Below are 17,966 nucleotides of genomic sequence, written 5' to 3'. Positions count from 1 at the left end.
AAGAGGCTCTCAGATAAAACTACTAATTCTTTCAGAAAAACTAACGCACAAACTTGCCAAGGTGCAACACATAATTTTATGTGTTAATGCAGCCAGAGTAATTTACTATTTAAATGGACCAATAATCAGGTAGAAGATACGATGAAAAGATTCCACTAACAATTAAGAAAAACTGTAAAAAAAAAGAAAAAAAAAAGAAAAACTAACATTCTCTAAGGAAAAAGTAAATGTACAGAATCCACATAAATTAAAAAAATGAAGGTCAACTAAGATGAAAAGGAGAGTGGCTAAGTAAATTGTGGTATGTCCTTGTAACAGAATATTGGCACATATTTAAAAGACAGACTTTTTTTTTTATTCAATTTGCCAACATATAGCATAACCCCCAGTGCTCATCCCGCCAAGTGCCCCAAGAAACAGACTCTTAACTACAGAAAGCGCTCTGCTGGTTCCCAGAGGGGAGGTGGGGGAAGTAAGAAACAGGTCCCAATGAAGGACTTGTCCTGAAGAGCCCCAGGTGTTATATGTTAAGTGTTGAATCACCATGTTATACAGCTGAATCTAAAATTACACTCTGTTACTTATGCTGGAATTTAAAAAATAAAAAATAAAATAATGCTTATGTATCTGGAAGCTGCTAAGAAAATAAACCTTAAAGCTTATCACAAGAAAAAAAATTCTATAACTGTGTGGTGATGATGATGTTAACTAGTCTTACTGTGGAGACAGTTCTGCAATATATATAGAAATATCAAATCATATTGTGATTTGATTTCATGTTGTGCACCTAAAACTAATATAATTTTGTTTCTCCAAAAACAAAATAATCCTTATGAAAAAAATTTAATAATTTTGGGAAATGATTGTAATACAGTACCAGGTAAAACAGAACAGGAAAAATACACAACTCTGTTCAATTTTGTTAACACATACATACATAAACACACGCATACACGGAAATATTTTACTTATAGGTAGAGGAAAAATACATATTAAAAATATATCAAATGTTGAAATAGTCCTGGGTAGTGGGGATAGTAGTGATTTTTAAATTAATTTTTTTAAATTATACTTTCATGTTTTTTTCCAAATTCTTTATGATGACCATGAATTATTTTTATAATTGGGGAAACAGGGAAAGATGATTATTTTAAGAGCTTTAATAAGCACATGGATAAACTGGTGTTTGTTTTTCCCTGGGGGGAGGGGAAATTAAATTAGGCTGTATCCTTACATGTGTAAGCATCCCACCCCAGGTGTCACTACCCTTAGGAGGAGAACAGTTTCCCACACCTAGTTTTGTCAGAAACAGACAATTTTTAAAGTCCTGAAACATAAGAGCGCTAAATATCCAATGGTTTGTAAACCATCAGCACCAGCTTCCAGGGATTTCAGGGAGCATGTTGTAGTCTAACAAGTACAGTCATGTGTAATCTCATGTCATCTTCATGTGAATTCTGAGAGAAGGGCTTTTACTGCCCTCATTTCACAGAGAAAGGAAGCCAGCTGGGAGAGCAGACTGAGCTGCCGGAGCTCCTGTGGGTGGTATACAGCAGGCCTGAGATTCTAGAGCCCTGGGACCGCTGGCCCTGAATCCAGTTCTCTTTAAAGAACAGTAAAAGGAAATACCAGGCTCTAGACAGAAAACTGAAGCTGGCAGGGTTGCATTTACAGAAATTCTCTTTGAGACTCAGAGAAATTTTGAGGAGTTAACATGTGTTTTCTTCCCTCAATTTAATTTTATTTGGATTTAAAATGTGTAAATTAAAATATTTTTCATTTAAATAAATTTAATTCAGTTTCTCCTGTATCTTATTTGTAGGCCTCATAAGTGGGTGAACTAAATTCCTCATTTAAATAAATTCCACTTGAAATCCCAACCTCCATAGTCATCTGTAAATACATGAGAACGACAGGTGAAATCTCCTAAGATGGGGAAGGAACAACTTATTTTTAATTTAACTGACCCTTTTTAACTTAAAAATGTTAAGAAAAATTAGAAGTAATCTCTACATCTCTTGGCTCCCCCCTTTTTTTTTTTTTCTGAGGATGTCAAACCTTAAGACTGACTTTGTGATCCTCATGGTAGAGGGCATCTCTCTGGCACAAAGGATTTATTTTGTTGTTTTTTAATCTTATTTTAATTCAATTAATTAACATAAAATGTATTATTGGTTTCAGAGGCAGAGATCAGTGATTCATCAGTCTTATATACGCAGTCCTCATTACATCTCGTGCCCTCCTTAATGTCCATTACCCATTTATCCTGTCCCCCTCACCCGCTTCTCCTCCATAGATCCTCTTTGTCTCCTAATCTCTATATCACTTGGCTCCCTTCTTTTTAAAACAGTTCTTCCTTGACTTGACTTTGGATTTTCTAGGGCAGCACAGTTTTATTTTCCCTTATTTTCTAGAATTCTTTCCCTTCTGTTCTGTATTCCTCAGTTAGTTGGTACCACATGCATCTCTGTAGGAAAATTCAAATTATGTTTGAAACAATCTGTGGCATAAGCCAAATGCAAACTATAGGTTTATGCAGGGAAGAATGGGGTAAGAATGAATGCAAGGAAAATGCCTCTTCACCTTAAGAAATAAAAGCAAGGGTGCCTGGGTGGCTCAGTGAGTTAAGCTTCCAACTCTTATTTTTGGCTCAGGTCATGATCTCAGGTCATGGGATCGAGTCCTATGTTGGGCTCCATGCTCAGTGGAAAGTCTGCTTCAGATGCTCTCTCACCCTCCCCATCTATCCCTCCCCTTGCTCCTACACACGCATGTTCTGTCTCCCTCAAATAAATAAAATCTTTAAAAAAAGAAAAGCAGTGAAAGGTTTATACTCTTTTTCTTTCATCACCATCTCAACCAAGCCTTCCTTTCCTTCCTCACTCCTGCGATTGTACTTGGCCAAGCAAAGCCAGCTGAAGACAATATTAGAATACTTTCCCCACAAAAACTGAGAAGGCAAAAAGAAACACTGGCAATCTGACACTATTAATTTTTCCTGTGACCTGCTGAGACACAGGCTTGTGAGGATATAGATATATGACAGTATATAATATTTTCTCTTTGTCAACCAAAGAAAGCAAAACAAACCACTTTAGCAGAGAAGATGATCTTTGAAGTTTGCTGAAACCAGCAAAACCCAACAAGTCTTCACTGTGAAAACTGTTCTTACCTTCCAAAAGCATTTAAAAGAGCAACTATTTCCTGTCGAGTGAGTTGGAAGCCTTTAGATGGGCTGTTCTCTGGAAGCTTCTGGATTTCTTTTTCAGAGAATAGTATCTTCAGGGCAGTTCCTAAACCCTGAGTCTAAAGAAAATAGTGATACACATAACAATTAAAATTCCTGTAATAACAATCACTATAATGGTTAAAAGGAATACACAGTTGCTGTGATGAGAGTTAAGAAATTCATACAAACTGAACTTTTTGCCAAAATGTTAAACTGCAAAATATTGTTTATACTTCCTCATACATTATGCATATGACAAATTTATCTTAACTGCTAATGAATCCGAATAGTTTATTTAACACCTTTTGGACATAAATTACTAAAATGCCTTTTCCTAACCCAGTAGGAAAATATCACATGAGGATTACAATGTTCAATACATGGCCTCAAAAGCATTCTTTACAGACCCTAGCAATTCAAAACTTAGAAATTATTAATGAAAAAAAATTATTGATAACTACACTTAAAAATTTATCATTAGAACTAGAGAAAAACACCTGAAATGTAGTTTCCTTTAAAAAATTGTCTTCTGATTTTCTGACTTACTCTCATCTTTGAAAAAAATATGATAAAATATCAAACAATCCTTTTTATACTGAATATATAGAGAGAGAAATGGGCCTGCTTGGCAAGCTTTTCTTTTTTGTGACTAGGTGGCCTTCTTTTGATCACTGAAACAAATTCAGTGGCTGAAGTTTGACAATTAAGCCTTTTTATATCATATTTTATTTTTATATGGGTCTACAAAATACTAACATACTATTTATAACTACCAACCTCAGAAATGAATCTGACTGTACCAACAGAAACAGATACCATAAAACCAAAGTCATTAACATAGAATGGGAAAAACATTCTTATATTCATCTTTTTCATCAATAAAGCAGAGAAACCACACTTCAGATCCTCTATTTCAATGAACAATGGGGGCACTGTAATAAAAACTTGCAACTTCCCAGTAGGAAAATTTAAGGTTAGTAACCGTTTTAAAACAGAAGACAAAACACAAACCTGCAATTTCCCCCATAATCTGCATTTGTCACATCCAACACAGTCCATTATACGGGAGATATTCTTGAAATGTAAGCGGAATTCCTCCTAACATGCAGAAAATATTTTTGCTCTCATTAAAGGTTTAAAAATTAAACTGCATTTGTATGAATTATAAGAAATAAAGGTTCTGAAGCTTATTAATGAATGAGTTGTATTTTTCAACAATAAAGAAGAAAAACAGTTGGATTTGTATGGCATAACATGGCACCTAAAACAACCATGGAAATTTATAAAATTCCTTCCACACAGTAATTCAACCAACTTTTTATTAGGTGCTACTCTATGCAAAGCACCAACACAAGCACTATGGGAGGAACAAAAGTAAGTGATACATGGTTTTTACTTTTAAGGAACTTAACTGCTCCCTCCATTTGATATCTGCATACAGCCAGCAGTAAATATAACTATATTATGTTTGGTTTATTTTTCATGTATTGCTTGTGTTGAGTCCAAATCAAAAAGGTGGTCTCAGACCAATGATCAATTTCCATCTTTTTCCTTAGTACCCACACACTGTAACAGGTGCTCCATCAGCACCAATGATGACACGGCTGTCTGAGGGGTATTGTCTCACAGTCCCGCACATTTGCCAGGCAGCTTTTTGGGGGATGTTGGCTGACTGCAACCTTGTACTGCTCCCTGCATAGGAGGGTTATTCTGCCAGTGAGCATCTATCTGGCCATGGTTCCTAGGACTCTAAGGCCAGTCTCTGAGGCTAACAGTCATTAAGAGAGTTTCCTCATCTTTTTCATGTGGCAAACAGAAAAAATAAATTTCATTTTATTGTACCGAGGTAAACATTTTATTGCATGAAGCTAGAGGAAAGCAGCCTGAAAACTCTGGCCACCAGAAGCCCTGCCTGGCTACTTTCCAAAGGTTCCAAATAAACAGTATCCTGGCTCAAGGACAATCTAAAGAATACAAAAGTCCTTTGCTCTCCATTCTCATGTAATTCATTTTCTTGGGAGGAGATGGAAAGATGGACCTAAGCTCCCCCTTATACATCTTTGAAAAACAGCAAACACAATTTCCAGCAATTCACTGATGACTAGTTCTTTTCTCACTCTCACCTTCCTCCTCCACAAAAAGAACAACAGAGTTGTCCAAAAGTATATTTGTATAAGTACTTAAAAAATAGGAGGCATGACAAAAACAAATTAGCATTATAGTAAATACCACAATAACAGTATACCCCTAAAATAATCATAAAACACAAAACAACCTTCCAAAACTAAAATACAGTTGTGACTAAGTTATTAGTTCATTTCAGAAGCACCAAGAGACTCTTACTAATGGAGAATCACTCAGTGCTCATTTATTAGTTCTTGTAATACATCCACATTCAGGGCCAAATGTGTTTCAGAATTCCAAATTTCAGAAATATAGTATGTACATTATTTATTATGAGACACTCCACCAGAGTGTGTGGCAACACCTAGTAATCAAATACATTAATAGTTCTGTAGCAATGTGTAAGGATACTCAAACAAAGCAGTTTTTTTTTGTTTTTGTTTTTTCTTCAAAAAAGCACTATAAATACTCTTAGGTCAGTTCACGTCAGGTTTTGCTAACAAATTAATCTGCACCAAACTTAAGAACAGTGTTTCAGTTTTTGGAGCTTCTTGGGTTTCAGAATTGCATATCAAGGACTGTGGAGCTGTATTAGAACACTATTTGACAATCGGTTTCAAATACTTCTATGAACATTTTAAGGGTACAATGTATTCCTTAATATGCTGTAAGCAAATGAAAACAGAGCTCCCAACATGAAGTCTGATAATGTTCCTAAAATACATTCTCTGATTATCACAGGGTAACGGATAATTTTTGCCTTTTGTCAGTGTGTAAGGACAAAAACATAATAGTTCCAGAAACTGGAACATTCCATAAAATATTCCATAAAATAAACCTTAGAAAAATATAATACTTATTGCCTTCAAAGTGGCAAATGGTTTATGATTTTCAAAACCAAAACAACCCAGTGACTTTAAAGTAAAAAACTTTCTCTCAAAATAAGAATTTTAAAAGACATTTACAAAGGCACCATACACATTAGTCAGTTAACAACTGAGGCTTCAAAGTTGGCCATATTAGAAAGGAGGAAGGAAGTGAAAAGTATGGAGAAGGGGCTTTCCGTGCCATTTATAGTAGAATCCAGTCAAACGAACTTCAACACAATGCAGGAGTGAAAAAGAAGAGGTGAGATGGACAGGATTTAAACACAGTCAGTAAATTGCTTCCCATCCTACTCCCCAATTAAGGACATTTTACCTTTAATGACTTGGCCCCCTTTTTGTCACCTGCAAACATGGATTTCTCGTCAAAATGCATGGGAAAGGACCTGAAGAAATGAAAACACTACAAGTTACAGATGTTAAAGTTAAGCACTGTGTAGAAGAGCTCTGGCTGAATTTTCTATCCCCACAAATATTTACAATTCATTATTTACTCGTGTGTGAAGTTTAATAACACATGAAGGAGGCACAGTTCACTTGTAAACTACTCAATAAAAGAGTAATGCAACATAAAAAATGGCTTTGTAATTTGTAAGACTGTGATGTTTTAAACAAATTACATGATAAAAATAATCTAAAATTTTAACTTAAAAAATGTGAAAAATATACAACACTGTTAAGAGGTTTTGAACTTTAATGCATACTTTAAATACTTCTTAATCCATGGTTCATGCTCATTTTAACCATCAGTAAACTCAAATTTTAGAGACCCAACATTTTTTTTAAAAAGGTTATGTTCTAGAAGGTAAAGCTGGGTAGCCCTTAGGTATCTACTTTCATGAGAACACATTTATAGCACTATCTGAATTTAAATAGCAACTGAAAGAATACAAAACTGGTAAAAAAAAACAAAAACCCATTAAAACAGCATTAAACTTTGGGGCGCCTGGGTGGCACACTGGCTTAAGCGTGCAACTCTTGGTTTTGGCTCAGGTCATGATCTTGGGGCCATGGGATTGAGACCTATATTGGACTCTACAATCTGCCTGGAATCTGCTTAAGACTCTCTCTCTTTCCCTCTCCACCTGTCCCTTCCTTCACAATTGCTCTCTCTTTCAAATAAATAAATCTTTAAAATAAAATAAAATAAAATAGCATTAAGCTTTGATACTACATAAAATTCAAAGTTATGATTGAAAATAGAGCCTATTCTCAAGTGTGACTAAGCTGTTCTACTGACCATGTTCCTTCTCAGTTCTAACACTTCTTCCTAACTTTTAGAGTCAGTTTCTCCTATATTTTAAGCACTACCTCATTCATAATCAGAATGCAGAATTTCAGAGCATTGATACTCAATTCTTACTTTGTATCTTGGAAGATATTCAGTAGAAGGGTTTTTGTGTCAGCATCTTCTTCTACATTTCCAGTGTAAAGATCGACAATTGAGCGTTCAAAATATGGGGCCACCTTTGATAAAGCTCGAAGTTCAATTAAGTATAAAAAGTACAGATTCTTAAGCCTTCTTGGACCTTCTCCTTTAGTTTCCACAGGATCAAAGCGGCGTTTAAATTCTTTCATATTAGGTCCCCAACTAGGTTTACCCCAGGTTTCTAAAGAGAAAGAGAAATATATAATACAGCTTCAATAAATAGGATTTTTTTCTTTATGGAGAATGTATATCCCCCCCAATGATTTTTGAACTAAAAAAGGCAAGATTTCTATGTAAAAATGTGATTACCTTCCAAAAGATAATTTGCACATAGATGTAAATTGATACTAGCATGAAGTCCCGATATAAGCTTATAGAAGACTCTCTTTTCCAGACACAAACCTATTCAGAAAAATATTGAAAAGAAATCACATCCATTTAGCTAATGGAAATACTGAATCAAGAATATTCAATATACAGGCTTATTTTTAAAGTTAAAGTTCAAGGACATTAAAAATAATCAAGGAATAATTTAAAATGATTAAATCAAGGATTCTCTCACCAGAAGACAAAAAATAAGATTCTGACTTTAGAATGGAGTTATGAATATGGTAACTTAATGCAGAATGAGACAGAAAACATTGGGCTCTGTAGGTCTAAGCACTATAGATGTATTTGGCAAGTTCCCACACTACCCAGAAGGCAACAGCACAGATTTTTCATGGGTTAGGCTAAACTAAAGCAAATGTGATTTAAAGTCACTGCTTTGTCTTAACAATAGCTGTTTCTCCTTCCCTAGAGATGGTCTTTTTTTGAACCTACTTGATGGTGGAGGAAGAAGAGACCGCATTCTATTTCTCTTCTTCCTCCAGACTCTTTAGTCTTATTAATCTTCTGCCCTAGAATTCTCCAGTTCTACTTAACTATATGGTCTACTTATAAGGAGTCAAAACCTGGAAAACGGTCACCCAGGAATTTCAACCAATAAAAAAAGTAGGTTGACTATTCACTATGTGAGTAGAATTATATTATATGGAATATAGAAATATGATAGAAAATTATTTTATGTAGTTTTCTTAAGCCACACAGGCTTTTGCTCAGAGGTCAAGATAATTCCACTAAGCAATTCTACCCCGCCCCAATTTTAAAAGCTTTTCTCTTATTTTAAGATTAGTATGCATTGTGAATGTACTTAATGGCACTAAGTTTAAAATGGGTAAGATGGTAAATTTTATGCAGTATATATTTACCATATTATGTGATATACTTTACTATGACAAAAAATTTCTAGAAAATATTCTTTACAAAAAATTTCAAAAATAAATAAAAATGCAAAAACCTAAGTTTTAAAAATCCACTAAATGCAGAGTAATTAGCTTTTTCCTTCTCTTATCATCCAACAGTATTTTTTTGTCTTTGGTCATTTTTGCCTTTTGGTTGTTTTAAAACTCTACCCCTGCAGAAAATGGGCTTCAACAGTACAAAGGAACTAAGAAATAACCTCATTTATAAGCTTAGGGATTAAAATGTAAGGGTACGTATGTGGCTTACTTTGCGTTTTTCCCAATATCTTTTAAATCTTCAATTTACTCTATGTTCTAGGTAATAGAACCTAGGTAATAGGTAAAAATAATTCTTTTGAGATTTAATTCTCTAATTCAGAATTCTTGCTAAATATTCCCATAGTTACAGATAGAGACCAAAACGTAGAAATTAAGTTCTTTTTTGCAGCTTCTTCTAAAACTATATGGCCAATTTTGACCATTCATGGTAGCAAGGGATACAAACATCATGAATAAGTTTGATAAAATATTAAATACTAACTTCTCCTCTAGTAAAACTTTTAATCAAATCTGTTATCAAGTAGCAAAATGATCAGATCTGAAGTTCACTTCCTTTCCCTTCTAATCTACCTCTCTAAGCAATGTTTATAACCAGTAAAATGTCTAAAGATTAGAGAACAGAAAAAAGGCAAAACAAAGCCTGTGAAAATTCATATGCCTAAAATAAGAGCATAAACCAGAAGGCCATTCTAATTTGCAAGCCCTCGCAGCCCCTTACTTGAAATGGGGATGGATGAGAAGTGAGGAGCAAGGAGTAGAAATGTACTTCCATAAACTGAAAATTAGATAACTTTCAGCAAAATGGTAATAAAAGATGCGCGAATCCTATGTACTGACACACAACAAGACACACAACAGAGTCAGCAGGAAAATGCTGGACAACTTTTCTCAGCCTGCAGTCTGCTGCAAAGCAGGACACAGTCTCCGACTCCTCAGGCCCCAGCAAAAGCCTTCACAGTCATACTGTTAAGTAACAACTCCAAAAGCGGACTTACAAAGGCAGAATTTACCAACTTCTATTTCTAACAATACAGAGCAAATTCAACTATCCAATTTAGAGACTGGTTCTATTTCTTTTAGATTTCATTTCATTCAAATTCACATTCATCAAGTGAATTATAGGACACTGATATGTATTCTTTTCCCTCACAAAAGGGCTAGATTTACTGTATCAGTATTATATGACATTTGGTCACTGTTTAGTGATTTTCAAAGGCATTTTTACAGGCATCATCTATGCTCAGTGTAGGTAAGATGGATGGCTGTGGCCAGTCTCATAGCCCCAGATGAGGAAACTGAATCTCAGAAAAGTTGAGTCAGTTGCCTATAAAAATAGGAGGGTTCTCTGAAACCATGGATCAATATTCAGGGGCTCCCATCAGTAGGATACTAGAAAAGTGGTTAATACAGAATACCCCAGAATTCAATATTGCCCATAAATTTCATTCGCATCTTCCATTATCAATATTCAGAGTCTTTCATCACCTTAGGTTCTTTTAACCTAAATACTACTTTTCACAACTTGTATCTTTACAATACAGCTAATGAAACAAAGTTAAGAATCTTCTTCCATACAGACCATTTATCAATATCATTCCTAGTAGTACTGGTACATCAATAATTTTCACCTTAATACTGACCAATATATGTACACACTTCATTATTAACAGAGAAATCATGTTCACGAGGTAACATCACCAACTAGCAAACATAAAACAGAATTAAGTGCTTTAAATCTGCAGAGTTCCTATTAGGTTATGATCTCCTGTATCATTCAACTTGTTTATCTTTTGTTAATACATTTTAACTTATGCTTTTATAAATAAATGTTAATTTGGAAAATTTTTTAAAAGCATCATATCTAGTTTTAAACCAACCTGTTAAAATTCTAGAATGTTTCAGCTTTCCATTAATATAGCATTTATATTTTCAACACTAGAAAATATAAGAATGCAAAGTATCTACTGGGATCTATATTGCTTTATCCTTTAAGTAGAGAAGTTTACTATATTAACATGTGTAAACATTATTTAAAATCTTCTGAAATTAAATCTACCTTCCCTCATTTTCATATATATAAAAAGTACTTCCTTCCAAAAAGAAGGTTTCTACTTACAAAGTAGGTTTGCATAATGGTTACTAGAAAAGCAATCTGGATAAGTGGTTTATACAGAATGAAAATAACACTGAGGAGCCAGTTATGAAAACCTGAGGACACTATGTGTCCCTGTGTATTTCCCTAATGCTGATTATTCTTGGCTGACCAACAGCCTCAAAATTTTCAAATCATTATATCCTAAAATACAATAATCTAAAATATGTTAGTTTCTTTCAAATACTGTCAAAATCAGTTGTCTAGGTAATGAATCCTGAACTTAAAGAAATATATTAAATAAATCCATATATTTTTTACAAGAAACCAATAAATTTAAAATGCAGACATGTAGGTTTACCTTCCAGCCATGTGTAGAAGGATTCTCCTTAAAAAAACAAAACAAAACAAAAAAAACACACACACACACATACACAGATTTGGGTTAAAATATTTTAAACAGTCATTTACAAATTATAAGTGCCTAAAATATTTCCTGTGACAGATTAAGGAGTATCTCTAGAAATGACCACTGCTTCATGTGAAGTAGAAAAACAGGTATATGGTTCTAAAAAATAAAGCCCCAAGTAATTTAAGTAACTTTGGGAGGATATTCTTATAAATGATTTTAAGCAAAATTTTTATGAAAACATTTCAGTCAAAATATTATGGAAGCCTTATTCATTAGAAGGCTTAAACATCCATAGTATGGGGGTGAAAAAGCTTAAAAATCTTAAATTTGAAAAAACAAATCTTAAATTTGCTTCTGATGATAACAATCACAGAACTCCTTTAAAAATTCTAGAAAAAAGCAGTGAATTATAATACAAAAATCAGATTAGTAATTATTCTTTTTTTTCCCTGAGCAGTAAAGCTAGGTATATTTCTTTGATTATCTAAGACTACTAAATTTCAAGGGGTAATTTTAAAATCCCTTAATTTTCAAGACAATTTTTCAGAAAAGTCAATGACTAGAATACAGAGGGACCTGACTTACCTGTGTACTAAATGCTAAAAGATCTATTTCTAGACCAATACTGTTCTGAGTGGAATAAAAACGGCAGTCAATAAAGATCTAAAAGTTAATGCACTTTGTGAATTATCTATCTTTAATTGAGAAAAGCAAAGCAAAGGAAAAACTCCACACACAGATGAGCTGAGCAAGGAGTCTAGGGGGTAAATTAGATGGTGGGGAATTGCTTTGTCTCTGATAGTCTTGCCACTTTGCAAACTACACAAACATCTTCCCACAGAATAATTCATCCAACATATTCTTCCAAGGGTCATTCATCATAATCTCACTTGTTTACTCAAGAAACTCCAAATGCTATCAGAAAAGTAGAGCTCCCAAGTCCTCAATAATCTGGCTTCTCGTCCTTCTGACTTAAACTACTCCTATATAAAGTCTTCCCTACTGCTAATAGGGTCTCCTCAGACATGCTTGGTTCTTCCATTTTCAATTCCTTGGTCCACGCTATTTTATCCTAACAGCACACAGGATCTAATTCTACCAGCCTACATCCGTCGCATTATCCAAAACTCTTTTCCAATGCCGTTTCCTGCAGTAAGCCACCAGATCCTTCTGGGGAGATGGAATCTGTCCCACCTCTGAAGAGCTCTAGCACCTACTGCTTGTACTACGTATGTGCAGCACTTCTTATCATTATGTATAATGCTTCTCATTCCTGCTATATACTGTCGGCTCCTGGAGCAAAGGAGTCATGTTTCACAGATCTTTCTATGCTGCACAATGCCCGTCACTGTGTCCTTGAACACAGATAAGTAAACATTCATTTGAAATAATGATTTTGACTGTTCTGGGGCAATTTATGACTGATATTCATCAGATAACCTTGAGTAACCAACTGTTGATAAATCACTATTCACCAGATTAAGTATCATACTAACTGAGGTTATACATTACAAACTCAGTAAGAAAATAAAGTCAAAGACTTATCTGGTAAAACTATCTTAACTTCTCTGCATTTTTTCAGAATATATTTTAGTAGATTATAATAAAACCAGACAACGGGGAAGTTGGATTGTAATCCTGGTTTCTATCCTAAACATTTAAGTAAAATGGAATTTATAGTTTTTTAAACATAGGGTAAATTACATTATAAAACTCTTATTTATTTTTTGTCACCATTCATTGGTAGCTATTTCTGAAAAAAATAGGAAAAACATTTTCTTTTTAATTAAATAGAGGAAAGATCAAATTTTGATCATTAAAAACATTTCCTCTATACTGGAGGCAAACCCAAACACGAAAGTTTTAACTCACCATCATCTTTGCCTGAAAGAGAAAATAGTAAACAGGATTTTAGAAACTGTCCCCCATGGTTCAGATTCCAATTCCATTTACTTTAATATGAGATTAAAACTTACTGTGTGTTAAACTATTAATTATACTACAAACCTTGGTCAGTGTAGTCATCCTGCAAGTGAGACTTCTTAATAAGAATAGAGGCCAAAAAAGTACAAGATTTTCATATGTTTTATATAACAAATAATATCAGAAAGCATCTAAAAATACTCATAAAGATCACTAGTTTCAATAATTAACAAATGGACACAGGCACTCCTTTCATTGTTACATACACAACTCTCTCTTCTCTTTCAAATTACTGCTCCTCAGCCTATATTCACCTTAAGAAAATTATTTCCCGAACTGTGATTAGTGAAACCCTCACTGGGGGTGCCACAGAGCTGCCCAGACATGGGGAAGAAGCCAGAGTTCCAGCTCTACAGAGCCACAGCAGCTCTGCCTTTATCAACTTTGTAATGAGGAATTCTGATACAAGGTTTTGTTTTCGGAAAGAAAGTTTCTGTTGTTCAAAAGCTATTGGAAAGCTAGCTGGAGAAGCCTAGCTGTCTGGCTCAGCAAGAGTACACAAGTGATCTAGCTGAGACTGTTAGGGAGCTGTGAACCACCAGGAGCTGTTCCAGTGGAGACAGCACACAAATAGCATCAGCCCAAGCTTAATTACTGCATGGATTTCTCACCCCACAGAAAGGACCCCGGCTCTCCCCTCACCTGGTCCTCCATCTCCCTTTGTTCTTAGTACGGTTTTCTTCTTCCCTCTCCTTCTGCCCCTGTCTTTTGCTATGTGGCACTCTCTTTCCTCTCATCATTCCAGTGTTCTCATGTCTCTAATTTGTCACAACATGGACGTGAGGTATTTCTTAGGATGAGATGGTTTTGTTCAGTGAACTATATTTTCTGCTTGAAAAGGTTTTTATTCAGCTATAAAAAGAAGGAAATCCTGGCACTGGTGACAACATGGATGGACTCTGAGGACCTCATGCTGAGTGAAGTCAGAGGACAGATACTGTATGAGCTCTCTTGTATGTGGAATCTAAAAATGAAACAAACCCCCCCAAGCTCATAGATCAGAGAACAGATGGGTGTTTGCCAGAGGCAGGGAATGGGGAGCGGGTGAAATTCATAAAGGGCGTCAAAAAGGTACCAACTTATTAAGTCCTGGAGATATCATGTATAACATATCAACTACAGTTAATAACACTGTATTGCATATGTGGAAGTTGGTAAGACACTAGATCTTAAAAGTTCTCATCACAAGAATAAAAATTCTGTATGTATGGTCACAGATGTTAACTAAGACTTACTGGGTCATCTTTTTGCAATATACACAAATATCTACACATTATATTGAACACCTGAAATTAATATAGTGTCGTATGTCAATTACACCTCAATTTAAAAAAAAATATTTTAACTCCAATAAAACAAAAGTGATCATAGAAAAATATCTGAAAGAATACCTTCCAATCACTGTACAATGTAACAGAGGAGTGTGGAGGCATGGGGGGTACTGGAGTGTGGTGGGGGAGGAGCCTTCTCTTTTTGTTGTATATAACTTTTGTTTTGTTTCCATTTTGTGTATGTTCTTTCCATTTTTAAAATAGTAAGTTATAAGATAAACGCAGCAAAAGGGACATAGGATAAGAAACCATGAAAAACCTTTTTCGTGATCCAATTCCCTTTTCCAGACAGTGTCAGAATGAATTTGGGGAAGAACATTTGTCACATTGTGAGATAGTGAGCATCTAACAGCAGTCCATTCGCCAACCTTTCTGAATCTCTCTGGCTCTCAGAAATGCCTTAAAAATATAATCTAGACCAGGAAATTCAAGTTCTTAAATCAATCCTGGTCTAAAGAAAACATCGGAATGGCAAGTCAATTATAGGGCTGCTCCCAGGGTTTGGCTCCTTGCTGATAACAGACTGAGGTCATGCCCAGTTTTATGTTGATTAACCTCCAAAAACGCTGTCACATATGTAATTTTGAATTTTTTCTAATAAAAATTTCTAGTAAAGTTTTTTTCTAGTACCCACATTTTAAGAAGTGAAAAAGTATACATGCACTACAATGCAACAATTACACATTACATGAGGCCAGAGTTAAAATAGTCCTATCAAAACAATAAACTTCTGTTTAATGACACTGCAGTTTTTAAATTTAAACAAATTAGATAAAAATGTAACGTTTGACTTTGCACCAGCTGTATTTCACAAGCTCCACAGCCCAATGTAGCAAGTGGTAACCTTGGACAGTGCAGGTTTACAGTAGTGCTACAGGCAACTGCCTAAACTTCCTAAACTCCTCTACATCTGTAGGACTCAAATGTAGTACGTGGATCAGCCAGCATGCCAGGTATTACCTGGGAGCTTGTTAGAATCTTGGACCTTACCCAATGGCCTACAGAATCAGCACCTGTATTTTCAACAAGGCTCGTAGGTAAACCATATGCATGCTCAAGCCTGAGAAGTATGTTATGAGCCACAGGTTCTCAAGCTTGTCTGCATACTGGAATCATCTGGATAGTCAAAAAAAAAACAAAAAACAAAAAACACCAATGCTTGGGTCTAATCCCACAGATTCTGACTTAATGAGTATAAGATAGGCCCTGGGCATCAAAAATTTTAAGAGTTCTCCAGGAAACCCTATGATATATATGGATTACTCATAGGTTCAGATTTATTTCCCATAAAACTCTTACTGTATTTAGGGCCTGGCATATATCAGTAATTATATAAAACATGTAGAAATCTTGAGACTGAACTATAAACTAATCTTGCACTTTTGATCATTCAAATCAAGCAAAATATAAAATAGTTGAAAATTTACTCCAGTTTAGTTACAAAAACATTTTGTAAATAATCTCTAGAAGCCTGAAAATTTATGAAAAACCCACCTCGGCTAGGTGCCAGAGGATTTAAAGGACGATAAACAGAGCGAGGCCTGAAAAAGCAAGTGTGAAACTCAAACAAAATGGTTTGACTTTTTTATGTAATCCTTTCCCAGCAGAACCATACTGCCCTCCCTCCCACCTCCCTTTGGCCATTCCTCCTCCTTCCCCTGCCCCTTCCAGTTACTTGAAACAGTTTTCTTCATAGATGCTGTTCCATACTCTCCATGCAGAGGACCCTTTATAGCCAGTGTAACGCTCTGGGTTCAGCAACAGGTCTACATATTGAGCAGCTGGAGATCGCTCATCTGAACAAGAAACAGTTCGTAAAAACCAGTCACATGAAAGAAAAAAAAAAAAAAAACCAGTCACATGTCACCAGTTATCTCAAATGTGATATTATACACAAACAGAACTACCAAAAGGTTAGAGAAAGGTTATGCTTTTCAAGTAATCTCCAACTTAAATGGTAGAGTGGTTAGCACACTTGTGCCTGTACTTGACCCAGGATAACTTATGCTTATGTGAGAGGAAAAAACAACTCCTCCCTTTCCTTCGGATACTCAGTGCTCTCTCAAGTAATAGAACACTCCTCCCCTTCTTAAAGGTATTTGTCATTCTTATGTTTTAACCACCCAGGATGGAAAAGACTTAACAGAATCATAACCTGTTTTTTTTTTTTTTTTAAATTTATGATAGTCACAGAGAGAGAGAGAGAGAGAGAGAGAGAGGCAGAGACACAGGCAGAGGGAGAAGCAGGCTCCATGCACTGGGAGGCCGACGTGGGATTCGATCCCGGGTCTCCAGTATCGCGCCCTGGGCCAAAGGCAGGCACCAAACCGCTGCGCCACCCAGGGATCCCCCATAACCTGTTCTAATACTTGATTTGATTTCTTCCTTGTGCATCCACCTACCTAAACACATGCTTGGAAACTTTTTTTAAGCATATACATACTGTACTAAAAATATAGATTTTCCTACTGTTTTCTATTTCCAACTTATGAAATAAATGGCTCAATAACTTTGTGATTCAAATATGATCATAGACTTACACAATGCTCTAGTTTAAAAAATAGACATTTTATTTATTTTTTTATCACTATTAACATACAGAAGTGCTTTTTTCCCCTCTGAAGCCAATATACAGTAGGCACAACTTTAGGAACTTAAGACATTTAAAATTAAATATTTCTTTTTCTTTAAGATTTTATTTATTTGAGTGAGAGAGAGAGAGAGAGAGAGAGAATGAGTGGGGAGGAGCACAGGGGGAGGGAGAAGGAGAAAGAATCTGAAGCAGACTCCACACTGAGCACGGAGCCCCACACAGGGCCCCATCCCACAACTGTAAGATCACAACTTGAGTGGAAACCAAGAGTTGGACCCTTTACCAACTGAGTCACCCGGGAGTCCCTAAATAACCATTTTCTGTGTTGAAAGCCAAATGAGTGTTTACTAGATCTCCACTACTTGGACATTTTAATAGAGATCTCTGAGGAATACAAAAGATAAAAACAGTCTTAATTATTAAGGCTTACTTTGGTAGAAAGGGGAAATACATGCTTTCATACCTATAGAAAAATTATAATGACCATGCTTCACAAACGTATGAACATAATACATGGAAACTGAACCACTATTTATGTTGGCACAG

The 17,966-nt window shown here is 35.3% G+C and overlaps 1 protein-coding gene across 1 annotated transcript in view; it reads right to left on the bottom strand.

Annotated features, from left to right (window-relative positions):
• Positions 1–17,966, bottom strand: part of ERO1B (endoplasmic reticulum oxidoreductase 1 beta) — a 59,513-nt gene that overhangs the window by 2,747 nt on the left and 38,800 nt on the right. The window contains exons 7-15 of the mRNA XM_025448439.3: positions 16,503–16,623; positions 16,322–16,368; positions 13,386–13,397; positions 11,463–11,489; positions 7,976–8,068; positions 7,601–7,847; positions 6,554–6,623; positions 4,241–4,327; positions 3,173–3,306 (exon numbers count right to left, since the gene is read on the bottom strand). Of these exons, the coding sequence (XP_025304224.1) occupies positions 3,173–3,306; positions 4,241–4,327; positions 6,554–6,623; positions 7,601–7,847; positions 7,976–8,068; positions 11,463–11,489; positions 13,386–13,397; positions 16,322–16,368; positions 16,503–16,623 (838 nt within the window). The remainder of the gene's footprint in view (positions 1–3,172; positions 3,307–4,240; positions 4,328–6,553; positions 6,624–7,600; positions 7,848–7,975; positions 8,069–11,462; positions 11,490–13,385; positions 13,398–16,321; positions 16,369–16,502; positions 16,624–17,966) is intronic.

Source organism: Canis lupus, chromosome 4 (genome assembly GCF_003254725.2).
Source record: "Canis lupus dingo isolate Sandy chromosome 4, ASM325472v2, whole genome shotgun sequence".
NCBI lineage: Eukaryota > Metazoa > Chordata > Mammalia > Carnivora > Canidae > Canis > Canis lupus.
This window is presented reverse-complemented; position numbering and strand designations above follow the sequence as displayed.